The 26,825-nt window shown below is 36.2% G+C and overlaps 7 protein-coding genes across 14 annotated transcripts in view; 4 read left to right on the top strand and 3 right to left on the bottom strand.

The window, feature by feature from the left end:
- LOC111458399 (amino acid transporter AVT1C-like) overlaps positions 1-410 on the bottom strand; it is an 8,559-nt gene extending 8,149 nt beyond the window's left edge. For both annotated transcript variants that reach the window (XM_023101044.1, XM_023101045.1), the window contains exon 1: positions 282-410. The gene's annotated coding sequence lies outside the window, so the exon portion shown is untranslated. The remainder of the gene's footprint in view (positions 1-281) is intronic.
- A 1,823-nt stretch (positions 411-2,233) lies between these two features.
- Positions 2,234-2,736, top strand: LOC111458404 (S-phase kinase-associated protein 1-like). Its single transcript, XM_023101051.1, has one exon. The coding sequence runs from the start codon at positions 2,234-2,236 to the stop codon at positions 2,720-2,722; it is 489 nt and encodes a 162-aa protein (XP_022956819.1). The 3' UTR covers positions 2,723-2,736.
- A 145-nt stretch (positions 2,737-2,881) lies between these two features.
- LOC111458400 (ACT domain-containing protein ACR10-like) lies at positions 2,882-19,915 on the top strand. Of its 2 annotated transcripts, XM_023101047.1 has the most exons (7): positions 2,882-2,887; positions 16,892-17,069; positions 17,264-17,485; positions 18,555-18,660; positions 18,876-19,212; positions 19,294-19,578; positions 19,659-19,915. In XM_023101047.1, the coding sequence occupies exons 2-7, from the start codon at positions 16,916-16,918 to the stop codon at positions 19,791-19,793; spliced, it is 1,239 nt and encodes a 412-aa protein (XP_022956815.1). In that variant the 5' UTR covers positions 2,882-2,887; positions 16,892-16,915; the 3' UTR covers positions 19,794-19,915. The 2 variants fall into 2 exon arrangements, with proteins under 2 accessions (XP_022956815.1, XP_022956814.1); XM_023101046.1 differs by lacking the exon at positions 2,882-2,887 and having other exon boundaries at positions 16,653-17,069.
- On the top strand, positions 4,514-7,495 carry LOC111458405 (U-box domain-containing protein 14). Its single transcript, XM_023101052.1, is given in 5 exon segments — positions 4,514-4,694; positions 4,697-4,794; positions 5,298-5,414; positions 5,538-5,954; positions 6,046-7,495. Coding segments are annotated over 5 exon segments (1,890 nt in total). The 3' UTR covers positions 7,123-7,495.
- LOC111458403 lies at positions 7,710-10,798 on the bottom strand. Its single transcript, XM_023101049.1, has 8 exons — positions 10,541-10,798; positions 10,110-10,183; positions 9,902-9,943; positions 9,457-9,498; positions 9,148-9,231; positions 8,739-8,826; positions 8,320-8,417; positions 7,710-7,953 (listed from the first exon to the last, which is right to left on the bottom strand). Exons 1-8 carry the CDS (start codon positions 10,713-10,715, stop codon positions 7,927-7,929), a joined length of 630 nt encoding a protein of 209 aa, XP_022956817.1. The 5' UTR covers positions 10,716-10,798; the 3' UTR covers positions 7,710-7,926.
- Positions 11,084-12,641, bottom strand: LOC111458402 (probable cysteine protease RD19D). Its single transcript, XM_023101048.1, has 3 exons — positions 11,990-12,641; positions 11,801-11,920; positions 11,084-11,726 (listed from the first exon to the last, which is right to left on the bottom strand). Exons 1-3 carry the CDS (start codon positions 12,452-12,454, stop codon positions 11,214-11,216), a joined length of 1,098 nt encoding a protein of 365 aa, XP_022956816.1. The 5' UTR covers positions 12,455-12,641; the 3' UTR covers positions 11,084-11,213.
- Positions 19,916-20,321: 406 nt separating the features above from the next.
- On the top strand, positions 20,322-25,621 carry LOC111458292 (glycine-rich RNA-binding protein RZ1C-like). Of its 6 annotated transcripts, none has more exons than XM_023100837.1 (4): positions 20,322-20,385; positions 20,538-20,681; positions 23,976-24,439; positions 24,687-25,621. In XM_023100837.1, exons 2-4 carry the CDS (start codon positions 20,571-20,573, stop codon positions 24,922-24,924), a joined length of 813 nt encoding a protein of 270 aa, XP_022956605.1. In that variant the 5' UTR covers positions 20,322-20,385; positions 20,538-20,570; the 3' UTR covers positions 24,925-25,621. The 6 variants fall into 6 exon arrangements, with proteins under 6 accessions (XP_022956605.1, XP_022956609.1, XP_022956608.1 ...); XM_023100841.1 differs by lacking the exons at positions 20,322-20,385; positions 20,538-20,681 and adding exons at positions 20,711-21,243; positions 21,319-23,273; XM_023100840.1 differs by lacking the exons at positions 20,322-20,385; positions 20,538-20,681 and adding an exon at positions 20,711-23,273.
- The last annotated feature ends 1,204 nt before the right edge of the window (positions 25,622-26,825 follow it).

The raw sequence follows: 26,825 nt of genomic DNA on the forward strand, positions 1-26,825 counted from the left end.
AAAAAAAAAAAAAAAAAAAAAAAAAAAAAAAAAAAAAAAAAAAAAAAAAAAAAAAACGATCGGATGAAAATCACACGACGCGCACACTTCAACACACAATCATCCGTAGTAAACACAAGAATCGCTAATGAATCAACACAAGTTCAATCAACTACAAAACGAAAATCACAATAGATAACAAATTCAAAGCGGTACCGAATCGAAAATTTTCTATCTGATTACAAGTCAAAAGGCATGAAAGAAACCGTAAATCTGTAGAGAAAGTTTCAGTGAAAACGAACCGTGAGTTGAGTGGAACGAAGATCGGAGAGTGTCGGCTACCGCCTTGCTCTGCTCTCTTCTCTCTGTCGTTCATATAAATAACGCTCTCCCTCCAAAGCTATTACTTCCAACTCATTTTGTCTTGTTCTGTTTTTTGGCCATTTTAAATTTGGTAAAATATATATTATTTGTCTGGGTTTAGAAAATAACTAAAACAAATATTAGCCTTTTTATTATTGCCATCCCTTTAGCTACCAAAAAAAATCACATGGATCACGATTAAATGATATTAGTATTATATTAATCTATTTTTAAATATATATTTAAAAAATATTTTTTTTTATTGTAATAACCAACTAAATTACAAAATTTTAGTTTCAATTTTATTGTTCCAAGTTTCAAATCTATCTTTTTAATATGCCACATTTATAAAATATTTATTTTTAATTAGTGATTAAGATAATAATAATAATAAATAAATAAATAAATAAAAGAAATTTGTAATATGCCACATTTAGAAGGTCGTGGTGTAAATAAAAGAAATTTGGGGTCGTTGTGCAAATAGAACAAATAACAACATATCAGTCACAACTCTTTTATTTTTATCTCCACAGCTCTTTTTCATCTTATTAAAAAGATTAAGATTTTTCTCAAGGTATCACAGTCATGCTCTAAACTTAGTCATGTTAATAGAATTTTTAAATGTCGAATAAAGGACTCTAAATGAAAAAGGAGTCGAGCCTCCCGCCTCGAAGGCATAGTAAAAAATGACTAAGACTCCAAAAGAAAAAAGAGTCGAGCCTCGACTAAGGGAAGACGTACTTTATTCGAGGGAGGTGTTGGATGATGAAAGTCTCACATCGACTAATTTAGAGAATGATCATGGTTATAATCAAGGAATAGTATTTCTATTCCTATGAGACATTTTGAGGAAGTCTAAAACAAAGTCATGAGAGCTAATGTCAAATGGACAATATCATACTATTATAGAGAGTCGTGTCCATCTAACACATTGTCTATAAAATACTGATTCAAATTAAGATATATATATATATATATTTTTTAGTATAAGAAAATATATACTAAATTTTTAAAAGGTTAATTTTGGTACTTAAATTTGAACATTATTCATTAAATTTATATGCTAATATTATATCATCAAAAATATATAATTAACAATTTTATTAGGGGTTTACATGTAAATTGCTACACAATCAACTTTGGAATATGACATTTTCACTTAATAGTTATCATCAAAATCTCAATAATATTTAAGCAAAATGACCTTTTTAACCTCGACTTTTATCAACCAATTTTTGACAATTGTACATAATATAAACTTCAACAAAATCTCAAATAAGATTAAAAAATTGAATTTGCAAATAAATAAATAAATAATTAATTTTATCAGAGTTTAAATATTTGATTTAGTTGATTAATCATTAGAAAAAATAATCAAACGTCACATTAATTAAACCCTAAAAAAGAAACAAAAACGTTTAATTAATCTCACCCAAAATTTTAAATATTTGATTAGATTAATTAATAGAACTTAAATACTTCATTTAATCCATAAATTTAACAACAATTTAAAAATAATTAATTGAATTTCATCAAACTTAGAAACAAATCTATTTATAAATATTAAACTAAAAAAAAATCTTCAGATATTCTCGGCAGGAAATTATTAAAATTCCAATAAAATCTTAATATCATTAAAAAAAATCTGATAAACGAAATAATTAAGGATTTTTTTTTTTTTTTTTTACAAAAAAAAAATAAAATTTGGAAAACGATTGGGATATATGAATTGATCAAACAAAACCCTAATCCCTTTATAAATACGTTCATTCGCATTCAAACTTCTTCAAAACTGAGTTAGTTCTGTTTACGTTCATTCATCTTCAAATTTTCTCAAAATCATCTCTGTTTATTCGATTCTGTTCTTCGACTCTGTTCTTCGATCATCGCTATGAGAACTTTTCAACTAAAATCATCGGACAACAAAATTTTCAAGGTAAGCGAGGAGATCGCGATACAATCCGCAGTGATTAAGAGCTTTCTTGAAGATTTCGGATCTGATAGCGACGAAATTGTGATTCCGCTGCCAAATGTTAGCGGAAGAATATTAGAGATAGTGATCGAATGGATCGTGAAGCACGCGGATGATGAACTGACGAAAGAAGAAGTCCAAGATTGGGAGAATAAGTTTATGAATGATCTAAATATGGAAGTGACGACGGAGCTTGTAATGGCGGCCAATTACCTCGAAGTCATCGGATTGCTCCATCGAACTTGCCAGAGCATCGCCGATCAAATTTCCGGCAAGAGTCCGGAGGAGATTCGGAGGATACTTAACATTACCAATGATTTTACGCCGGAAGAAGAGGCGGAGATCCGAGAACAGAATGGTTGGGATCTCAATCCATCAACAACGGACGACGAGATGTTTCCGATTTAAATTCATCGGTACCATTTACTGAACTAATCTATTATACATATATATATATATATATATATATATATTTCTTATTATTATTATTATTTTTCTTATTATTATTATTATTATTTATTTTTTGCCTTTGTTATTTACAAAAGTTATTGAAAATAATATCAGTGGTATAAAGTTGATAAATAGCAAACATTAGAGTCCAATATAATAAAATTAAAAATTTATAAAAAAATGTTTAATTGATTTTTTCTTTTTAAATTTTAATTTGATTTATAACATATAGTTATTATGAATAAAATAAATTGTATTTTTATTTTTAGTTTGTGTTGCTTCTCATGATGGTTCTAAAAAGATTTTACCAAACTTTAAAATATTTAGTTCAATTAGTTTTACCATAATTTTAAATATTTGTTTTATTCGATTAATTAATCAAAACGAACATTTAGTTTAATTAATCTGATAATTTTTTTTAAAGAAAAATAGTTGAGAATTAATTAATCAAGGAAATCAAATATTTGTTTTAATTAATTAATTAAAATTTACAGAAAATTTATTTAAATGGAGTAAATGTCAAATTAAAATCTTATGTTAACATTATCATTAAAGGAAATATTTTACATCATTTATGTTCTATAGGTAACATGTGAAGATTCGAATAAAATCACAATCTATATAAAATATTAATAGGTTTTAAATATACCTTTTAATTAAAAATATATATTTTCAATGATATCAAATCCTGATATAAAATAAATGTAAATTTATTTGGAATATTTTATATTTTCGAAAAAGATTTAATTTTCTTTAAATAATACCCTCTAAATTTTATAGTAATGTTATAATATTTATAATTTAAAATGGTTCAATAAATAAATAAATATATATATATATATAGATTTCTTTGCATGATAATATGATTCTAACCATCCTACTTCCTCAAAATGTAGTCGAGCTCCGCCAATCAGTGATGTCCAGATCTAAACATGGATTGGAGATAGACAATCAGTTAGTTACCCTATGTGCAATACATATAGGGACATTTCGTTTCCTTCATGTATTGCCTACTAAGCTCCCCTCTTCGTGCATTTCCACTATATATATATATTTATTTATTTATATAATGTAGTCATTTCCTCTTTACGGGAATAGGGACACTTTCAACTGAATAAATAAAAGGTGGTGTATGAATATATATTATATATATATTTATTTATATAATGTAGCCATTTCCTCCTAATGGAAATAGAGACACTTTCAACGGAATAATGAATTTTTTTTTGGGTATATATATGCGCGTACATGATATATATAAATAAATAAATAAAGGTTTAATATCAAAATTAGAATGAGTCATATCTCTCCTATAAATATCTATAATAATTAAAAAAAAAAAAAGAAGTTGATATTGATATATACACAATAATTAATAATTTAATCCATTAATTTTGATTTTGATAAAATTAATTTTTAATAGGACTAAATTTGAGATTAATAGGAAGTAGCTAAATTAAATTTAAGCAATTAACCGTACGGAATGAAAATGACACAAATAATATTATAACATTTTTTTAAAGAAAAATATATGAACTCCATTTATTATTATTATAGTGCCAACCTCTTGACTTTTGACCTATTCTAATGTTGTTGTTGGTCAACTCATAGCCAGACGAAGTCATATCTTTTCAATTGAACTCAACTTGTTACATTAGATGTATTTATAGTCCGTAACCATTCAATTACTCTCCTCACAACTGGGTAAGAATTCGAGAGCGTTTCTTCACCATTTTGGAGAATATCGAAATGGGTCGGTCGGAGAAGGAGTTGAAAGATTTGGTGGTGGCTCAACTGCCGGAGTTTGTGAGGGAGATTTCGGAGCTTCCCGAGTGCAATGGCGTGTGTAAGAAGATGTATGGGGAGCTGATTCGAAGAGTGAAGTTGTTGAGTCCTATGTTTGAGGAATTGAGTGATGGAGAAGAGAGCTTGGATTAGATGTTCTTAAGGGCTTGGAGTTGCTTAAAACTGCTTTGGATTCTGCTATGGAGCTTCTTAGGTCGGTCAACCGAGGCAGCAAGCTCTATCAGGTATGCATTTTGTTTTTGGCTTTAGTTCTTGTTCTTTGAGTTTTGTGTTTGGTTGTTGAGAATCCAAGACGATGAAAGTAGAATTAGAAGTAACAATAGCGTAAAAATATCTCCTTAACAAACGTGTTTTAAAATATTGAAGGGAAGTTCGAAAGGGAACGTCCAGAGGACAATATCTGCTAACGGTTTATATGAAATTACATGACTGATTATGTGAGATCTCCCCTCAGTTGGAGAGGGGAGAGAGGAAGAAAACATTCAAGGGTAGAAACTTCTCCACAGTGGACGTATTTTAAAATTTTGAGGGAAAAGTCTAAAAAGAACAATTTCGAATGTCGGTGAGCTTGATCTCTTACCTATCATTAGTTTGGTTGTTATTATCGGTTCATATTTGTTCCATTGTTTGAAGAACAACCTCACGGTTGAGTGTTCACTAGGGAATGAGTAATTTTCTTGAATGGTGAATATCAACTTTCAAGTAAGCTTCCCATTTTGTGTCTCAGGCTTTGCAATTGGAGAAAATAGTACTTGAGTTTCAACATAAGACACAAGATATTGCAGCTGCACTCAGCAAGCTTCCCATCGACGAGCTCGGGATCTCAGACGAGGTCCGGGAACAGGTATAGTTATAACCTCTACAAATTTTCATTGTAATTGAATTTTCTATGTACACTTTGTTTGGAGTTTTTTAGTGAGAGTTGGGATTAGTAATGACGAATAACTGCTCATGTCATCTATTTCAGACTGAACTTGTTCAATCCCAATTCAAACGAGCGAAGGAGAGATTACATTTAGCTGATGCACAGTTAGACAAGGATTTAGCCATATTACAGGAAGAAAAAGATCCTGACCTTGAAATGTTAAAAAACCTTTCTGAAAAGTTGCATATTCGGACTGTAAACGATTTGAAGAAAGAGTCTCAAGCGATCCATGAGCTGGCGATCTCGAGCGATGGAGACCCGGGGGATGTTTTCAGAAAAGTATCATCCATTTTAAAGAAGCTGAAGGATTTTGTACAAACAGAAAACCCAGAAGTTGAAACTTCCCAAGATAAAAAAAGTATCATCGTTGAACACAAATCTCCTGTCATCCCGGACGATTTCAGATGCCCTATATCTCTTGAAATGATGAGGGATCCCGTCATTGTCTCGACCGGGCAGGTGAACGCCCAACGTGACTGCTGCAATGCTAGTGTTTTTTGTTTTACCCATTGTTATGCTCGTTCATAGACTGTTTTGTTACCTTTTGCAGACTTATGAGAGATCCTGCATTCAGAAATGGTTGGATTCAGGGCACATAACCTGTCCAAAATCTCAGCAGGTTTTAGTCCGTACAGCCTTAACCCCAAATTACGTTTTGAAGAGCCTGATTGCTTTGTGGTGTGATAACAATGGCGTTGAACTGCCAAGCAAGCAAGGTAGCTGTGTAAATAAGAAACCTGGAAACAGTATTTCAGACTGCGATCTGGCGGCCATCGATGCCTTACTGGTAAAACTGGTAAATGGATCTCCAGAACAGAAAAGATCAGCTACAGGTGAGCTCCGGTTACTAGCAAAGAGGAATTCGGATAACCGAATCTGTATTGCCGAGGCAGGAGCCATTCCATTCCTTGTCGAACTATTATCCTCAAATGATACTAGGACCAAGGAGCATGCAGTTACAGCAATGTTGAATCTTTCAATCAACGATGGTAATAAAAGAACGATAGTCGATTTACGAGCCATACCTGCCATAGTAGAAGTGTTGAAGAATGGCAGTATGGAAGCAAGGGAAAATGCAGCTGCAACCCTTTTCAGCTTATCCGTTATCGACGAGAACAAGGTTGCGATCGGAGCAGCTGGGGCAATTCCTGCTCTTATCAGTTTGCTTTGTGAAGGTACACCCAGAGGGAAGAAGGATGCAGCCGCTGCTATTTTCAATCTTTCAATCTATCAGGGAAACAAAGCTAGAGCAGTAAGAGCAGGCATTGTTAATCCACTTATGGGATTTCTGAAAGATGCTGGAGGTGGCATGGTGGATGAAGCTCTAGCCATTTTGGCCATTCTTGCAACTCACCATGAAGGGAAGATGGCAATAAGGCAAACTAAGCCGACAGCGATTCTTTTAGAGTTCATCAGAACCGGTTCTCCACGAAATCAGGAGAATGCTGCTGCTGTGTTGTGGTCGCTTTGCAGTACTGATTTTGAGCAGTTGAAGGTAGCTAGGGAACATGGTGCAGAAGTGGCATTAAAGGAAGTATCTGAGAATGGGACAGAAAGAGCAAAGAGGAAAGCAGGAAGCATTCTAGAGCTCTTTCAACTCTTTGATGAACCATCTGCTAATCTATAAACAATCTTGCCATCAGTCCAGAAGCCTATTTGGTTCTCACATCATACAATCTCTTTTTTTCATATCATAATATTATTGTATTTATGATGAACTTTCCCTGTAGAATTCTGTTTCTCTAGCTTGAATTTTTGGAGATAAACATGAAACTCCGTTGTAAGATAAATCATGACATAACTGATTAAAAACACAAATCAATCCACAAGATTAAAAATGGGTAACCAAATATTGATAGGAAAAGTCATAGATTCTTCCAGTATCGATCTCCATCGTCCACCGAAAAAAAAAAAAACCCTAGAGTGAAAGGAACTCACATTTTTCAGGATGTTTATGAGCTCCTAGTGAGATTGTTCCCTGAAAAGTTGACCACGAGAACTTGATGAGTCGGATTAAAAGAAATAGGTAGTGAGTTATGAAGCGATGATCAGAACAAGAACCTGAGTGCTCGGAGATTCAGAGGAGCATTATCCACATTCAGAATCTGCGCCATCGAAGTCGAAAATTTATCTTTCCGAAAACTAAAATTTCAAATAGCTATTGGTCGGGATGTAAACATTTAAAATAGATCAGAGAAATAAAAGAAAGGAGAAAAAAACAAAACTTCAGATTCAATTTGTATAATATTAACCATCAATAATGTTCACCACATACATATGAGATATAAGATCACACAGAGTTGAATAAAATGCTAAGACAAATCCAGATTGGATTTATGGCAACAAGAGGAACAATGATATCAAAAAGAAAACAAAGAACAAAAGGAACAGATGGGGAATCCAAATCTGCCTGCTAGCTAGAGCTGCTTGCCTATGGCCTTTCTGATGTAGCACCAGTCTGCATGAAAATACAAGGTGTCTTTAATGATGGGGGCAATCAAAGTATAACCATATTGATGAAAATAAAACCATCAGTTCAATCAAACTCAGGTTTTTCTACATCATTTGGGTTCAATCACTTTCATATAAAATGGAAACCATACAGGAAAATTGGTCAACAGATTTATAAACTGAGCGACGAAGATCAATCCACTTTTGTAGCTAAAGAATTGAAAATCAATTCCTTAACAGTTTGAACCTATGCAATCTTGCTCTAATTAGTTTTAGAGGTTCAAACAGAGTGTGTTGATTTCATTGGTCCCAGATCATCGACCACCGAGGGCGTTAGAAATTCAGATGAATGAACCTACGAATTCTTCCTTACCAGTGCTTCATGGTCCCCCATGATCTCTTCTATTAACTCTTCTACTGGTTTATTGGCCGCGTTGGGAACAAGAGCAGCAAAAACAGCTGGTTCAAGTCCTGTACCAAAAGAAAATGAGAAGACTGGTTGAAGTACATTCTATAAGAAAGAAACCTTCTAAGTTCTAACTAATTCACGAGATGACTCTTTCCAAAGTGAGAGAGGAGGGAGAGATTTCAATTTCATCTGACTTCTCTTATTGTGGTCTGGCGTTCGTAACTGTTTCATTGATAATTATCCAACGATACAAGACCCATTCTGCTTGCACAATGACAATATGGAGAGTACAAGAATTTGCAATTTTTTAAATATACTTTTGGATTTTAAAAGATTCTAACTTCTTCAAATGAAAAAAAAAGAAGAGGAAAGTCCTTCAATACCAGTTTCTGGAAAAGCATCTATGAACATCATCGTTTCCTCTCCACTAAGACCGGATAAGAAACAAATTCGAGGCAATGATTTGGCTATCTGCAGAAATAATATACATAGACTGACTACCATGAGGATATATGTTGCAGCATTACATTTACAGGCTATGTTATATGCATATTTATCAGGCCTTCATAAATTACAAATGACCATAGTGATTGTTGCTGAGATCCCCACTCATCCGATAAACAAAAGCACGATTTAGCATAATTCAATCTATAAAAGAATGCAAACTCAACTTTGCAAAGATACCAAGAAATATGGTTTCCTGCATCAAAAGCTACCTTCCTTTTGAGAACACAATTTGGCAAGCACACATATCTCTAAACAAGTAAAATTTTAGGAAATTAAGAACTTGACCTTCACTTTTGCCAAATCTGGTTGGTTTGTATGAACTGCTTCCCACAGAGACCGAGTAATCATATCTTCAGTACAAAGAATAACCTATAATAGCAAAAACTGTTCCACAGATTATTTATGCAGGTAGTTTGCCACCATGAGTTAGCAGAGACTATTAAATATACATGCAATATGTACGACCTCTTAATTTTCCACAATTAGTTTTCCAATACATTGAGAAGAGATTCACGTATTTTGTTCTACTGTTCTTAGCAACATCACCCTTTTAACTTTCCTAAAAGAATGTGAATGTGATGGGAACTGAATTACCTGCATGAATTCACCGTCCAATTTTTTCAAAAGCTCTTGAATCTGTAATCAAAATGTAAGCAAAAAATCAATGAGTTAGGAACAGTTTTCGATATTAGCATTCATTAATTTGGATTAACAATGAATTAAAATTCATCTTTCTTGCTTAGGCCAATCAAAAGAGCTTGAAGCCGCCAATAGAAAACCGAAATAACTAGTTATAGTAGGCATGAAGGAGCTAAATGAGAGATGTTAATCTTATATATTCAAATTAAGACGTTTAATAGTTTTTCCAAAATTGACATAAGACAAAATACCAATTACCTCCTTAACTAGTTTGCTATCCCTCTAAAACTTAAAAACTCTATGCACCACCAATGACATTCAATTTCTCTTCGGATAACAGGTAATATACTATAAGCTGGCAAGAATTGAACTGCAGAAGGGGGGAAAACTCAAAGCTTACCTTCACTGCATCCTCCAATTCAAAGCCCAGTAACAGCAATGCCTGTCATAATGAACAGTCTGAAATTCAATTCGTTTTCTTAGACAATAAACAATCAAAGAAATTCTCTGAAAAGAAACAACAAAAATCACGTCATGTCCCCTTCGAGAAAAGAACACTCGAGTAAAAGAAATCTTCAACGATGATGCTGAAACTAACCGGAACTTACAGGTGGACCATAAGTAGGATCATCAGCATTCAACGGAACAAATTTCGAATCCTCGATTAACTCGTTGGGAGCTCCTGTAGAAGTGAAATTAATTCCAGATTTGTAGAAATTCTCGGCAATTTCTAAGCAGGAAAAACGCGAATGAAAGTAGTAAAACCCAAGCAAGACGCACTTCAAGCGGCAAAGAATTCTCAGAACAGCCAATTCGAAGATCAAACCGTCAAACATTCGCTATTTACACGTTCTTTTCAAAATTTTGCACTATCCTAGTTCCTCCATGAACAAAACACTTGGAAACAGCAGGAATCAAGACGACTGACGACAATCTAACACAGATAACAGCTGAAAACAACGTGTAGTACCTCTAATAACTCGATAACAACATGAATAAACTCAAATTTAGAGAATCCACAAAATAACGGTGAGCACACCTTCAGAAGATGCTCTCAGAGTTCGTCGGAGCTTCAACTTGAGGGGATTACTGATAGAAGAAACGGATAGTGATGGAATTCTTGAAGGCGCGCCAATAATGAAATGGAAAAACGTGGATGGGAGCGCGCGAGAGTTTAAAAATGGGTAGGGAGAGAAGGTTAGAGATGAAGCCATTGGAGCTCTCTGGTTTCTGTCTTATCCGCAAAGCCCCTGCGCGCCTGTAATTACATTCCTCTGCGGTCCTCACCATAGCCCATCTCAACAGCGTCGGTCCTTAATTTTTTTCATAATCGACGTTATTAATTAATGTTTTGTTTTTTAATTATTTTTAATTTTCAATATAATTTTTATTACAAAATTATTAAAAAATATAATATTTAACTAACAAAAATTTCAAAAATTTAAATTTAATATTATACCATGTCTTTAATAATATATATTTTGTTCATAAATACATATAATATTATGAATTTATATGAATTATAAATTGATGTATAATATAGTTACCTAATAAAATTTTAGATTCGTGACAAAAAAAAACATATTTTAAACCTATAGTTAATTAATTCTATAAATTAAAGTATTCATCTATAAAGAAAAACAAGAAAAATGTGGAAATCTAAAACAGTACGGAATTCAAAAAACATGAAATGCAACCTATAAGAATAAAATCTAGGCCTGAGTGACGACGGCGGAAACCATGGTATTCATTCCACACATGCCATGGCCGCGGCACAGCCGATAATAGCCCCGCTCCCCCCACCGTTCTCCCCAGGAGTTCTTGATAATCCAGTACGGCAATTTCCGGAACCGCAGAATCGAGAAGCCTTCGTCGCCGTACCCGACCAGAAGAACGCCGTGGTTCACGAATCTCTTCCCGCAGATCAAGGGACAGGATACGCCGCCGATGTAGGTCTGCATGAACACGGCGTTGAGTCCGACGGCGAGCGGGCCGCGGTGGACCAGGTGGGCGGCGATCTGGTCTTCATCGATGGGGATGGTGGTGAAATTGGAAACTCTGACCGCGATTTTGTCGGACTGGAAGTTGCATTCGCCGCGGTGGCCGGTGTACGGGTATGAAGATTCCTCCTCGAGGCCGCCGGATTGGATTAGGTATTTGTAGGCGTTGGTCATTAGGCCGCCATTGCAGCCGTTGTTGCAGGCGGTCTTGTCCGTTGGATCGCACTGAGGAAGATGAACGGTTCAGATTTGGATTAGGGTTTAGGGGTAGGGAGGGAATTCGGAAGGAAAGTACTGACCGTGTGGTCGCAATCCACAAGCTGTTGCTCGCTGAGGCTAAGTAGCTTTCCGGTGGCTATGAAGTTCGCGCCCTCCACTGCCCCACACGTGCTGAATGCCCAGCACGATCCGCACGTGCCCTGCTAAACCGTAAACAGTTACGAATATTAAATATATTTTTTATTTTTTATTTTTTTACCCAAATTTACCTGCATCTTAACCGCGGTAACAGCCCCCTTCTCCCGCCAATCAAACCTCTCCGGCAATCCCTCCGCCGTCATCTCCTCCGCCTGATTCATCTCCAGCAACTCCGCTCCCCCTGCGCCGCCTCTCACGCCCATAAACATCTGCTCAAACTCCTCCTCCGACAAGTCCGAGAACTGCGTCACGCCATGCACGGCAGTCGGATCCAACGCCTGGTGCTCCGCCGCCCTCACCAAATTCTTAGCAAAAATCCCCAAGCGGTGCAAATACTCCTTCCTCGTCGGATAGCTCTTCCCGTATTTCTCCATAAACATCACGAACTTCCTCTCGCTCCCCGCCGGGAGACTGTTGATAATCCCGCCGTCGGTGACTTGGCGTAGGAATTCCGGGCCCTGGCGGAGAGCGGTGGCGCAGGCTAGCAATGCGAGGCTAAATGCGCATGTTAGAAGGAGGGATACCGACCTTTCCATTTTCTTTCACTGTATTGCTTTGGTTAGCCTTCTGCCGTCTGCCAGCCTCTTTTCTAGCTTCGTCCTCGTGACGGTTTACAGATTTCAAGTAAGTGCAAAATTACCTTTCTGTCCATGAAAATATATGACTTACGAATTCCTGATTTTGGTAACTTGGACGTAATAAATAATTAAAATTAAAAAAAAAAAAAATTTGTTATCTCCCTAAGCTTACCGGAAATTGATAAACCGACATGAGGGTATAATTGTAAATGAGGATGTGAAAGGATAGGTGGCACGTCGATATAGGTGTCTTCTTATAAAAGCGACACGTGGTGACCATGTATGAATCGTGGCATCCGCCTCTTCGTGTATCATAGAGGAGTCGGAAATCTGCATCGGTATTGCACACTACGACGCCGTATTAACGATGAATGATATGTGTGTTTTATGTAATTACTCTATAAATTTAATATTAAACTATTATTTATTTCTTCGCAATTTAATTTTTTTATGAGTTATTAAAAAATAATATATAAATTATTTTTATTATAAAAGGTAAAACTTATTTACTTATTGGATAAATCAATTTATTCATACTGTTTGCTGGACAATAAATTAAAATTTTATATTTTATTAAACACAAAATTTAATTTTATGTAACAACCCCGAAAAAAAAATTAGTCACTGGAAAACTTGCGAGTTTTTCGGCAACCGCCGAGTTTCGCGGATCCCACACGAAACGACAGCCACAACTCGCTCAGCCTTCAGCCCACGACTCCTAGAACCTATCAAGATACCTGCAAACAGAGAAAAGAAAGAAAATACGAGAGAGAGATATCGGATAAAAGCTGGCGAGTTTCCAATTTCTCCGACGAGTCTCAAACTACCCGAAAACTAACACCAAACGATCAGTTACCACCACAAGAAGGATCCCAAACGAAAGTACAATAACTCAAGGTACATTTTGTGCCTTTTCGTAAGCGCCGTCGTCGGTAACCGAGGTCAGAAAATTGGATTTTCCTAAACGTTCTTAGATCTGGGGTTTTAGGAACTTTTAGACCGCAAAACTTCGAGGAAGGAAAGAAGGACGACAAACAAAGAGGGAAAGGAAGAAAGAGGACCGAAATCGGCAACGAAACGCCGCGGAAAGAAGAGAGAAGACGCGCCGGAAAATCGGCCGAAGTCGGGTAAGGAAGACGAGATCCACGAATCCGGGTCAACCCGAACCCAAAACCCGAGAGAGCCAGCCTGATTCTTTCCCTCAGTCTCTGCCTTTGGCCCAACCCAATTACAGCGGCCCAAACCTCAAACCAGCCCACGGTCCAATCGAACCGCCCTGCAACCCAAACACTTGCAGCCCAGCCCAGTAGCCTTTTACACCCGCGACCCAAACCAGATTGTGACCCGCGCCTTGACCCGACGCTACACACGACGTGGCTCACTCTGCTGCTGCCATGTGTCACACAGCGATGCAGACAGTCCCTTGGCTCAGTTCGGCGCAAACGGCTCGGGCTCCCTTCGGTGATGCTCCAGCGGCTGTTCGGCTCGACTCACCTGTTTTCAACCCGGTTTCTACTGTTTTGAGCCTCCTGAATCTGTTTTCGGCCCCGATTAAGGTATCCGAGGCCGTTTTAGAGTTGTATTTCACATTTTATTAAATTACTGGTAAATTATTTGTGAAATACTAACGGAAGATGGCGAACGGTGTGATAGGAAATAAATCCCGGCAACATAGGAAGCAGCTGTCACGGAACGAGAGCTTACGTTTAGCTAATTAGGGAATACTTCGGCTAAGGTCAACCAAGTAAGTGGCCTTATTATAGGATAGGCTAAAGATTGTTTGAATTATGATGATGTGTGAGTATGACGCTGGGTTGTGATGTCTGTTAAATGTACGCTATTTATGTTTCAATGCATGACATACATGTTATATTTGATGCACTTAATGGCTTCTATGATGAGTATAATGTATGCATGACGATGTTATTAACATGATGATGTTTTCCATATTGAACATGCCTTATGATGTTGTTTGCCATATTGCATCATGTCGTTAGATCGACATATGATACAACCCTAAGAGTATGAAAATGATCTTAATGTAAACATCCACAAGCACGTCTTACATAGTGTAACCAAGAGATGAGACTAGAGGGTTGTGTAGAAGAGATGTTTAATTGGACTTAGAGGGACCTCATGCATATTGTATGTTCATAAGCATAGGGCTACTTCCCCTAGAGATGATGAGTGCGGACGCGCACCATATGATGAGCGTATATGCGCACAGGTGCGAATGCACACATATGAGGGTGTTCACGAGGTGCATGACACTATGGGGTTCCGCTGACCTCCGGACGTCGCTACAGATTAGCTTGACTAGAGGGTCTAGGGGGTGTGCGAGCGCCCTAGGAATTTACACTCGCACGTGTGAGTCGTGTGTAGGGAAGTACTACACATCTAATTTGTCCGAGACTGGAAGCCACCCTTAAGATGATTATAGATAGGTCCCTAATTCATGATTGCATGTGTTTGCATTAGCATGACCCCTATAGTGGAGTCACTTACTTAGTATTTATGCCGTGTGCCATATTGTTTTTCAGATAAAAGTAAGGCTCTCCCATGTACGGTTGACGGTGGCATCGTGATCAGAGACTGTGGCGCATGCATATAATAGTTGCATATTTAAAATTCCTAGACTTTGTTAGGATAAGGTGCTTGCTTTGATTTATTTAAATAATTTAATTTGTAATTGTTTTTATCTTATTTTGAACTCCAGTATGATGTTTGAAACACGTAAGTCCGACGGTGTTTTCTAATGTTTTAACGTATTTTGAAGGTTAAAATTTTTTCGCTAATAAAGATGAGCATTTCTTAGAGTTATATTCTACATCAGAGATGAGCATAAGACGTTAGTGGCGACTCTAGATATGTAGAAATTTAGGGTCGTTACATTTAATATCTTTAAATATTTAAATATGTCACAACATATTTAACACAAAAATATAATTTAAAAAATAACGTTGTTTGAATAATTGTAAATCTATAAACTAAGCTCTAACAATTAAACATAATTAAATATTGTAAATATTGTGGACTTGAGGGACTAGGGAATAAAAATATAATAAATCACCTCGGAAATGGTAGGTACACATTAATTACTTTAATATGATCATTCAAGTCGCCATTATTGACTATATTTAGCTTTTAAATATATTATTTAAATCATCACATTTATTATTTCAAAGTGGCTTCTCCATAGAAACAAATATTTTAATTGCATAATAAAATAATAAAACAAAAATTATCCATGCAACCAAAAATAAATAAATTAAAAGCTAAAACGACGACGTATTAATCATCTATTTGTTCATTCGCCACCTCAAATTGCAATTAATTTAATATAATATTGTTTAAAAAAATATAAAATGACTAATTTTGGTATTTTATTTAGCTGACGTGGTCCCCGTCTTCTAATATTCCATTTTGCGGGATTGGATAAGAATAATAACCACGTGGCTCAATCTTAGTGGCAGATGTAGGTAGTGTTTGGTAATTGCAGACATACCTAATGTATCGTCAAAATATCGCGATACGATTGTTAAACAGCGATATATTTTGTTCCAATATATCCGGAAACACGACAAAATGAAGATCCATTTTTAGAATCCGACCCGCTAACTCCTTGAGTTGACCGTACCAAAATATCTCTGATATTTTTCCCGCCGCCTAAATATCTATTTACTTAAATCTTTAATTTGATTATTATTTTTTTAAATTCCACAAATTATAAAATTAATAAAAAAAAAAAACCAATATCATAATGCACATACTATTTATTTTTAGTGTATCATGGAAAATAATTAAAAGGCAGATATAATAAAATACAATAAATTTTTGAATTAAATTAAATTCCAAATATATACATATGTATTTTTCAATAATGCAATATTATTTAAACTTTCACCTAATAGAGAAGGCTATTAATGTATATTTATTGATTTTTGCAGTTTATAATTTAATATTTATTGGAAAACCCCATTTTAGTATTTTGTTTTATATTAAAAGAAAAAGGGATTTATAAAAGTTTTGAAATTAAGTTGGAAATTTAAATTAAATTGCAATAAATAATAATTATCAATTAAAAATATTAAATATCGCTGTCCGTGTGTCCGAATTCTTCAACTAAAAGCAAAGAAAATTTGGATAAAAGAAATTGAGAAGGGAAAATAAAGGCACCAATCCAGAAAGAAAATCCAGTGGGAAAAAGCGCACAAGAACAGGAAAAGGGGGACGGATGATATCTTCTTCGTGTATTTCACCAGATTTTACTTTCTTTGGACGGCATCTCCAATCCATTTGCTCCACTAAACATTGCAAGACTGCAGTTCATCGAAGAATTAGAACAGCTTGTTGGATTTTCTCGCTGTTTTTGAATGGTGAAGGGAAGGGTTGAAGGTAGAGTGTACGGAAGCTGAGACAATGGGCATTTTGTATGAGGATTCTGTGGTTATTACTCATGGAGAAAAGTCTGGCGATCCTCATGTTATCACTGTGAATTGTCCTGATAAGACTGGACTTGGATCCGATCTGTGTAGGATCGTTTTGCTTTTTGGTTTGAGCATTTCAAGAGGAGGTAAATCCTTGAAGAATTCTTGTATTGTTTAGATTTGCTAGGTGATTTCACTGAAAAACTTGTGTGTTCTGAGATTTGTAGTGATTTTTGATATAATCCAACATGGATTAGGGATTGTTCAAGTTTTTTTCCATTTGATCTGTTGATCCGTTTAGTACTCTTGATTAAGTTCTTCGATGTTTTTGTGGGAGCAGATTTCTCGACGGATGGGAAATGGTGTTATATAGTGTTCTGGGTTGTGGGAAAGCCGAGTACCAGGTGGCCTTTGTTGAAGAAGAGGCTGTTGGAAGTTTGTCCTTCCCATTTTTCCACTACAGGGATACGTTTTTACCAGCAAGATAAGGAGATTCAGAAACCTCCAGATGTTTTCCTGTTGAAATTTTGGTGTTCTTCTCATCCTAAGGGCTTATTGCATGGTAATTGTTTGAAATCTCTTGAATTCACGTTGTTTGATGCATATATGCTTGTTGAAAGATCATTGGATCTTCTTCTATTGGCCTTGTTCCCTCAGTGCCTGCAATATGTGTTCGTTAATGTTCATGTCTGTCTATAAGTTCCTGATTAATCTGTATGGATTTATAGAAAAGACTTTAGTTCTTGGGACGTATAAGAAACGAAGATGAACTACTAATGGTCCCTGCATAATTCATGGAGCTACTCAAGTTAGCTAATCCCTTGTAGGTTTTGAAGTGTAATCATTATATTCTAAATATTTATCGCATTTGGTAAGAACGAAGACCTATTTGTTCCTGCTGTCCCCTTGAGGTAGAGCTACTGCTGGTATTAGGGGTTGCGTTAACCGAAGGAGATTTTCTAATAGCTAAATATTTCGGTTGTTGAAGAACTGAAGCTTGGGGATTGTTATCTGGTTCAAGCTCTTTGCCCTGAGGATCATCTTCAATGGTTTGCATGTCAATAGCATGAACATCTGAATCACGAAGGCTAACTTTAGTGGTAGTGCTAGGTAGCATTGGTTCTTGGAACATAGGACATTCTCGGTGAAGGGTTGACACTAGGTTCCTTATTCGCCACTTTGCATTTGTGACGAGTATGGCCTAGTGCAATGCGTGCAGAATTTAGGTATTCAAAATCAATGATTTCTTGCTAGTGATCCATATATACATAGTCGATCCAATCAAAACATGATTTGGGAGGTTTTCCTGGGGGGGGGGGATTTCAAAAGTCGAGACGATCGAAAACAGGTGAAATTGAAAGAAGAAGACTACGGAGTCGTGATACCCAACGTAGGCACATGCATTGGATTACAAAGTGTTTCTAAGTGGCACCCACCGTATCAACTTTTTAAGTGCTTAGCAAAGTGTTTCTAAGTAATAGGCATTTAGAAAGTCAATCCAAATGGAGTCCGAGTTATTTGACTGGATTACAATTTACTTTCAGCTTTAATGAACTTTGATTCATGTTTCATTATAGTTATATTTGCACCCTATGCCAATTGACCTGTTTCATCATGTTCTCCCTCTGTAGATGTGTCTGAGCTCCTTTGTGAGCTAGAACTAACAATAAGAAGGGTGAAGGTTTCGACTGCGCCGGATGGAAAAATGATGGACCTCTTCTTTATAACCGATACAAGGTTCGTCATTCATGATATCGTATTACATTGTGTCGTAGCCATAAATATCCTTTGAATATGTATGAATCTAGAATTCAATATCTGGAACTTGAATGGATTGCTTGAATCTTGTGGTGTGATCCTGTTTCTACCTCATGCTCAGCTTATACATAGCTCTTGTTTAGACAATCTTGTTCAAACCGTTCTGATTTTTCTGTCAAAACTCTTACAATCAGAGAACTTCTTCGCACGAGAAAGAGACAGGAGGAGACGATGCACCGCTTGAAAGCCATTTTGGCAGATGTCCTAATGAGTTGTGAGATCGAATTAGCTGGCCCGGAGTTTACTGCATGCTCACAAGGCTCACCATATCTACCTTCCTCCATTGCTGAAGAATTGTTCAGTTTGGAGTTGCCATTTGGACCTCCTAACCGACACCTTCCCTCGAACTCAGTTGTTGTCGATATGGACAATGCCATCAGCCGTTCTCACACCGTTCTTCAGCTTCTTTGTCTAGATCACAAAGGTCTTGTTTATGATATCATGAGAACTTTGAAGGATTACAGCATTCAGGTATTCATTCCCCTTTACGTTCGAGTCCTGCATCGCCGAGTCTTCACTTATTTGATGAACAGCATTTGATTGACTTCTCAGGTTTCTTATGGACGCTTCTATATCAATTCAAAAGGAAAATGTGATGTTGAGTTATTCACAATGCAATCAGATGGCAGTAAGATAGTCGACTCAAACAAGCAAAACGCTCTATGTTCCCGTCTAAGAATGGAACTCACACGCCCTCTTCGAGTCGCCGTAGTGAGCAGGGGTCCCGACACAGAGCTTCTAGTAGCCAACCCAGTGGAGTTATCTGGCCGTGGTCGCCCCCTCGTCTTCCACGATATTACATTGGCACTCAAACATCTCAACACGAGCATATTTTCGGTACTCAATTCATTATCAAACTCTTACCGGTGATAGCTTGACATTGTGTTCTTACTACTAACTGATAAACTCGTTCATAGGTGGAGATAGGAAGGCACATGATCCACGACCGGGAGTGGGAAGTTTATCGAATTTTACTCGACGAAGGCGACATCGTTTCGGTGCAACAGACCAAGATCGAAGAGGGCGTTAGAAATATACTGATGGGATGGTAGAACTTGAAACTAAGAGTTTGTACAGTCTGGGGAGGGTGTAAATGAGAGTTGATGGTGTTGTTTTTATAACGTTAAAATTTGCCAGTTTAAGTTCTAATCCATAAACTCCATTTTCTTACCTCTTTCACATTCTATAATAAATATAATTAAAATGTTATAATTCTCGATTAGTTCATATTTTATTAAAGAGGTAAATATATAAAAATATGAAGTGAAATAGCTTAAATTTTAAAATTTAGGGGTGGAAAAAAAATAATTTAAAAGTATAAGGGCATAATTGAAATGATATTTATAATATTTATTTATTTTTATAAGATGAAAAAAAATAACTTAGATGCATCGTGTAATTTTGGAGGAGAATTTATAAAAAAAAAAATATAAATTATACCCAAAATTTTATAAAATTTTCATTTAAGCCCTTCAAGTTTGGTTAAATTAATGGATGAAGAAGTTTCTTTCATCTAAGCCAAACATATACATGTATACATATATATATATATAGCGTATATTTACGTAGTTATTTTCTAGGGTTATTGAGGAATCTTTAGAAACGAAATCTATCAGAATATTTCACTCCAACCGCGCGAACCAGGTATTTCCCTCTCTCCACCTTCTCAATTTTCTCCTAATTCTTACTATCAATTGTTCTTTACGGTAGGAAACACTGGATTCTCTTCGTTTTCGTCGATTTTCGTCTAACATTTTGCTTCGATTTGCCAAACTACTCTGGGTTTTGTTGTGCAGGAGGATTTTTTTTTCTGAAATCCGGAGATTGGTATGGCTGGGAGAGAGGAGTACCGAATATTTGTGGGAGGGTTGTCGTGGGACATCACGGAGCGTCTGCTTGAGAATGCCTTCAGTCGATTCGGCAAAATTATCGATTCTCAGGTTACCATTTTTATGTCTGTTAATTGATTTGTGGTTTGATCTGTATGGCTGAAAACTGAAGCAATTGGACTTCGTTTTAACCTAACACGTTGGAATAAGAAGTCCATTTGTTTCTTATATGAGAAGAAAATAGATTAGATTGGTATCATTCTGGTTCAATGTTCATATGGAGAATATAATTTCTCAAATTCCACTCCCTTCCCTCTAATTAACATTTCCCTCTGACGATAGCATGAAAAAGAAAACTACAGATGAATTGCAAGATTAACTTTTATCATCGAAAGCCATAATTTTTTGTTTTTTCTGCATTGTTTTGTGGCACCTGTAATTTTTCAACAACCTCTTCTCTTTCTGATGATGTTTCTTTTCCCCTTGTGAATGAGGATGCTGTTAATAAACTTTTTGGGAAGCGGTTTCTCTATCCACGTAAGAATGCACCAAGATGCTGGTCATAGGCTTGTATGTGCTTAACTATTATCTGATTTAAGATCTGCTAGCAAAGAAAAAGTGCTACTGTCTGGAAATTGGGAATATGGTCGCCTGCCTAGCTGATTGGGGTTTGGTAGGATTTTAATACGCAAATTCAGCGACTAATTGTTTCTGTGGGATAAAAGAACTTATCACTTTTTTGCGACAGATAAATGATTTAAAACCGGAGGAACTCTTAACAAGTGCTGTGCTGATGCCTGCTACAGCAGACCTTTATTGTTTTATTGTTCGTTGATGTTTTTGATGACGAAACTGAAGTTGCTAAAATGTTTCAGCATCTGACTAATAAACGTTCTAGTATTTGCTCGGAGAATTTTATCTTGCTTGGGATGATTATGAAACCGTATCTTATCCTTGGCTTACCGCACTTACCAATAGTATGACTAAAATTTATGATGAAGGTTATGTGGTTATATGAGATGATGTACATGGGGCAGAAGGTTTGGGATAGATTGCCATATTGACTCAGATAATGAGTTTGCTAAGTCCTCTAATCTCAGAAAAGCTTCAGAATCTGTATGTTATTGGATGGAAAGTTATGTTGTATGAAGATGGTTTCTTACTAGTGGCTGCTTCTTTGCAATGCTTTCTTCGTTTTCCTATCTATAACTGTAATTATTACCAAAGTGAGAGATAGCTGGTTTTCTCGTTTGCTAGTTTCACCGGTGTTGAGAGTTGTCAGTTTGATTCTAAGATGGGGAATACGTAAAAGTGGTGCGTCCTTTTTGGCTAAGGGCTAAGATTTATGGTAATGTGCAAAAGTACAATTTTTGGAAATCAATAACCATTTCATCCTTTTGAGTGGACACTGCATTGTTGAATTTCATTTTGCTGGGATGAAGTTGTCAGAGTCCCTTACTTTTCCAGGCCCGCTCCGAAAGTTGTTTGTACTGGTTTCTGTTTAGCAGCTAATGTGGCTAGAATGGCACTAGCGATGTCAGGCTTAGCAGCTCAGACATTTTTGTGAAGAATTGGCCAAACTGCATCGGTAGTCTTTAGTTTGACATGTATTCGACATTGTATGATGTCAGCTGAATTGTAAATGTCAGTATGAGGGCCTATTCTGATCAGTTGTCTTCTCTGGCGAGCTTGTTAAGATACTATGTGGTGGACAGAACAGTGGACATTGATGTGGATATTTTTGTCATTCAAAGCTTCCAGAGCTCTTAAGGCCTCTGATGTTGGACTCCGTTTTCTGTTATGACCGAGCATTATGAATGTCTGTTTGTTGGGTATAGTACTGGATCGGAGCAATTGGATTTGAAGTTAAATTTGAGTTCCTATAGGTGCAGTGTTGCAGGTTGGGGTTTTTTTGATGAGCTATTTAGATGAATGGATTTAGGTTGTGGCAACCTGTGAAATTATGGAGCTGTAGTTTTCCATTCATTTGTTTACATCCTTTTCTCGTTGTTTGAAGTTGTTCCTGAAGATTGGTCAAGAATGCTCTGCTATTTTGTTTTCCTTTTTTATGGTGTTGATGTGCTAGTTCCCTCATATTATACTCATTGACAGTCTTTGTCATTCCTTGAATATGAATATGTTCCCAGTTAAGTATGGTTGCCATGCAAGATTTATCGTCATCAAGTTTTCCAGTACAGCCTCTTGTCCACAAACTGAAGGGATCTCAATTACGGAATAAGTTGGCATCTCCATTGCTTGAAATTTTACTGTTTTAGTGAACCTTGCCTTCATCTCCTAGAGCATTCATCCTGGAAGATGTGTTGTTTTAAGTATTCGTCTTTCTTTTTTGAGATTTATGTCACCATCTCTTTCACATCACATCCTAATATGATTGATCATGTGACCGCTTTGTTGAGGTTAACAAATCCCATAGTTGGAGTAATACACATATCCACTGAAGTGTTTGTACTGGGTTTTTTTGAGTTAACATTGACTTTGAGTGCCATTTTGGATGCCGGACTGCACAGAAGAAGTCCATGTAGCCACTTTTTTAATGGAATTGTTTCTTTAAATAAAAGGGGACTAGAGAGGTCTAAGAGATTCCCACTTCAGAACATAGAGATAAAGACGTACAGGCTCTTTTGTTTTGTTAAGGAATTATGTAACATGTTGCAATGAGTTCTTCATAAATGGAAGAAAAATGTAAGTTGTCCGACTGTTTAGTTATATATTTTAAAACATATTTATGCTGTTATTATCAATTGTTATAAGTTTAAACTTCGAACAAATTCTCTTTGATGTACTTTTTATAGTGTATACCGTCACCAGCTTGTACCCTTAACTTATTCTATTATTCTGCATTCTCTTAATGCAATGTAGGCTTGTAACCATGTTTGATGATAATTTGGAGTTTGAAACCTCCAACTTGTAGATCATGTCAACTGTATGGTATCGAATTTATGCATCTTGACACTGTCACAATTGTATTTGTGGGCTTCAAGCCCAAGAGTGGGTATAGTATTCCATGCTCTAAGATTAACTCCATGTCTATTAACTTCAAGGTTGTCAACTAGGATCTTAAATACCAAAACAAAGCCTCTTTATATTAGTGATTAGGCTATAGCCTGATAGCCTGTCATCTTTGAATATGAGGTGTGCATTTTGGCTGTTTCTTTAATTGTGAGGGTCTTCATCCTTGTTTCTGATGCCGGTTTTTGTTACATTAGACAAATTTACTTCATAATCTAGGTTTAGACTAAGCTGATGGCGGGTAGGCTTGAAGTTGTCACTTGTATACATTATTAGTATGAGATGTTCTTTACTAGCTCTGGTTTAATGACTTGATTTAAGTTTTATTGGCTGTCCAATTGATTGGCGTAAACTACCTCTTTGATGTTCCTGTAGATCATGTTGGAAAAGAATACTGGCCGCCCACGTGGCTTTGGGTTTATTACATTTTCAGATCGCCGGGGAATGGATGATGCCATCAGAGAGATGCATGGACGAGAATTTGGAGAACGAATCATTTCAGTGAACAAGGCTGAACCTAAAATGGGAGAAGATATAGACCATGGTTACAGGGGGGGAGGAGATAGATCTGCGAGGCAAGATGAATGCTTCAAATGTGGGCGTCATGGACACTGGGCTAGAGATTGTCCTTCAGTGGGTGGTGGCCGAGGAAGGGGAGGAGACTCATTTCTTACACGTTCTCGGCTTGGGGATAGTGACCGTGGGGATCGCTTTGCTGGAGATAATAATCGATATGTGGATGATCGTTATGAAGGTGGCGGGCGCTTTGGAGATCGGGATCGTTTTGATAACAGCAGGGACAGCAAATATGGAACTCGTGATCGCTATGTCAGTGAAAGGTAATGACTGATATTTTCTGTGGATTTTTGTGGCATTATTTTCTGTGTATAAAATATTCTTAAAATTTATGTTTTAAAGTAATGATCACTAGGAATTGATAAATTGACAGAATGAAGATCCTATGTCAATTGAAGATCCTATGTCATTTCTTTTGCTGATTAATCTGAGTCACTGCTCAATTATTTCCTTGCACCCGCATATAGTTGATCCATCCTTGCATTCCTGATCTTATATGCAAATCTGCAGATACCCACCTGGTGGAGATCGCTTTGGTAGCAGTAGGTACAATAACGATTCTGATCGATTTCCCGTAAATGGCTATGGCAAAGATAGGGGGTATTATAGAGATGGTGGACCTCGTGGGGTTGATAAGTATGGAAGTGGCGGTCCAGCACGTGACGAGGGAAGAAGCTACAGGAACAGACCAGCTCCTTATGATCGCCCTAGCCGAGGTGGGCGACCATCCTCATTTGATCGCTATTGAATGTTTTGTTGTTAGAAGATAGCACATTTTCTGGTTTATCTAGTAAAGTGTACTACATGCTGGGTGTTGTGCTGTTAGTTATCTAGGATCTAGTTGCAGAGTACCGTGGCCCGAACCGACCGACAGACAGATTGTTGCGGTTTCGTCTAGCTTTCATGTATCTGAGTTTTTGTTCAGAGACAAGATAAATGCTCTGAAGAACGATGAATGGACAGACAGATTTAAGTTGACAATTTTGTGATTCCTAAAATGTTGAGTTGATTGTCGGACTGAGTTGACATACGAAGGTCGAGTCGGGGGGACCCCGAGGCTCGTTTGAATCGTAAGCCACAAAACAGATTAGTAAATACAATTCTAGAAGCAAGAGGCTCCTCTCCATATTTGTGTATTGAGCAGCACCTAGTTCTCTGCCGGATAGAGCTATCATAGAGGAAGTATGAAGCTTGAAATTGGCACCAAGAACTCTCCTGTCGATCTGATCACTGGTCAATTAGTTAAGATTTACGTCATTTACGTCTTCTATCAATCAGAAATTCAAATAATATCTCGTCTGGATGATCGGGCAATAAAGCAGCTGTCGTTTTTGGATAAACTCCCACAAGTCCAATGGTGTGAGAGCTGAATTCCAAATCATTGACAATGGGCAAATATGATGACCATAAAACAATATTGAATGTATTGATATCATCTTTATCTTTTGGTTGAATCTTGAATGCTTGTTGGAACGAAATTAATTGAAAACTGTACTCTCTGGCTGTCCATCTTCTGGCCTCATATTCATAAGTCAACCTCCATGTTCTTGGGAAAATAAAAACATTTATATTTAATTATACATAGCTTCTATGTACCGTTACATAATTTCCATTACTATTTAATATGTAATATCGATGTGATTTGATGGACTTTTTTAGAACTTAACATTGCAACGTTATTATTGGTGAGTCATGTAGACCCATTTCATTAAAATATATAATACACGTTCGAAGTTTGATTTTTTAATACATTGAGAAGATTTGAATCTTTAGCTTCACTAAAAGTATAGATTAATTTCTGTTTATGACTCGTAACGTAATTACGCGATATTTACTCTCGTCCTCGAGCAAGTCAACTAACTAAACTTGAGTTATTGTTGGCACATATAACATTTGCTCCGGCCTTCGACCCCGCTCTTGAAAAGCAATTTTAGAAATACACGAGTCAAATAAACGACGACGACAACGACACTATGTTCATGTTGGATATTTAAATTTTGTTATGTGAAACGCAGATCTTACACGATAACTATTGCATCACATTATCAAATAATTTTTAAGGATATAGAATAGTTTGTGTTATATGAGATATCGGGCCAGATTTCAAATCTTGAAAATAGAAAATTGATATTAATAATCTTTGTCGCCCGACCATTTGAAAAACCTAATTAACCTTTTGTTTTTAGGCTTATTGAATGCATTAACGAAGGTCAAATTTGGCAGGTAAGCACATATCCTCTTCACTCGTAGTACCCATTTTCATATTATCCAACTATACGTCTTATTAGTTTAAAACATATAATAATATAATTAATTAAAAAAAATCCAAAGAAATCTCCTTGAGTTTGAAAACTTGAAGCATGGGCACAAAATACTCCAACAATATTAATATTTTAATTAGGTTTTAGGCTTTGGTGATTTGAAATATATATATATATTTATTTATTTTATGCTTCCCTGCCAAACTGTTGCCAACTATTTTCTCCATGTCGCAATATTTTTGTTCCATTTCTATTTATTTATTTATACGAATCCCGCGTCTATTTGGGTTAGCTCAATTTTTTTAGTTCAACGTATAAATGTAAGAAATATAGTATTTAACGTTAAAAATATATGTATTACCGAACATTGATTGATTAAAAAAAATGA

This window comes from Cucurbita moschata, unplaced genomic scaffold (assembly GCF_002738365.1).
Source record: "Cucurbita moschata cultivar Rifu unplaced genomic scaffold, Cmos_1.0 Cmo_Scf00021, whole genome shotgun sequence".
Lineage (NCBI taxonomy): Eukaryota > Viridiplantae > Streptophyta > Magnoliopsida > Cucurbitales > Cucurbitaceae > Cucurbita > Cucurbita moschata.

Excerpts from the sequence above, each read along its gene's own strand:
- LOC111458404 (XM_023101051.1), top strand. The coding sequence starts at position 2,234 with ATGAGAACTTTTCAACTAAAATCATCGGACAACAAAATTTTCAAGGTA.
- LOC111458400 (XM_023101047.1), top strand. The coding sequence starts at position 16,916 with ATGGGCATTTTGTATGAGGATTCTGTGGTTATTACTCATGGAGAAAAG. Across the intron at positions 18,661-18,875 it reads TTCTTTATAACCGATACAAG|AGAACTTCTTCGCACGAGAA; the intron begins GTTCGTCATTCA and ends TCTTACAATCAG. Across the intron at positions 19,213-19,293 it reads TGAAGGATTACAGCATTCAG|GTTTCTTATGGACGCTTCTA; the intron begins GTATTCATTCCC and ends TTGACTTCTCAG.
- LOC111458402 (XM_023101048.1), bottom strand. The coding sequence starts at position 12,454 with ATGGAAAGGTCGGTATCCCTCCTTCTAACATGCGCATTTAGCCTCGCA. Across the intron at positions 11,921-11,989 it reads TTACCGCGGTTAAGATGCAG|GGCACGTGCGGATCGTGCTG; the intron begins GTAAATTTGGGT and ends ACGGTTTAGCAG. Across the intron at positions 11,727-11,800 it reads TTGTGGATTGCGACCACACG|TGCGATCCAACGGACAAGAC; the intron begins GTCAGTACTTTC and ends CATCTTCCTCAG.
- LOC111458403 (XM_023101049.1), bottom strand. The coding sequence starts at position 10,715 with ATGGCTTCATCTCTAACCTTCTCTCCCTACCCATTTTTAAACTCTCGC. Across the intron at positions 9,944-10,109 it reads ATCCTACTTATGGTCCACCT|GCATTGCTGTTACTGGGCTT; the intron begins GTAAGTTCCGGT and ends TCATTATGACAG. Across the intron at positions 9,232-9,456 it reads TGGACGGTGAATTCATGCAG|GTTATTCTTTGTACTGAAGA; the intron begins GTAATTCAGTTC and ends TTGCTATTATAG.
- LOC111458292 (XM_023100837.1), top strand. The coding sequence starts at position 20,571 with ATGGCTGGGAGAGAGGAGTACCGAATATTTGTGGGAGGGTTGTCGTGG. Across the intron at positions 20,682-23,975 it reads GCAAAATTATCGATTCTCAG|ATCATGTTGGAAAAGAATAC; the intron begins GTTACCATTTTT and ends ATGTTCCTGTAG. Across the intron at positions 24,440-24,686 it reads GATCGCTATGTCAGTGAAAG|ATACCCACCTGGTGGAGATC; the intron begins GTAATGACTGAT and ends GCAAATCTGCAG.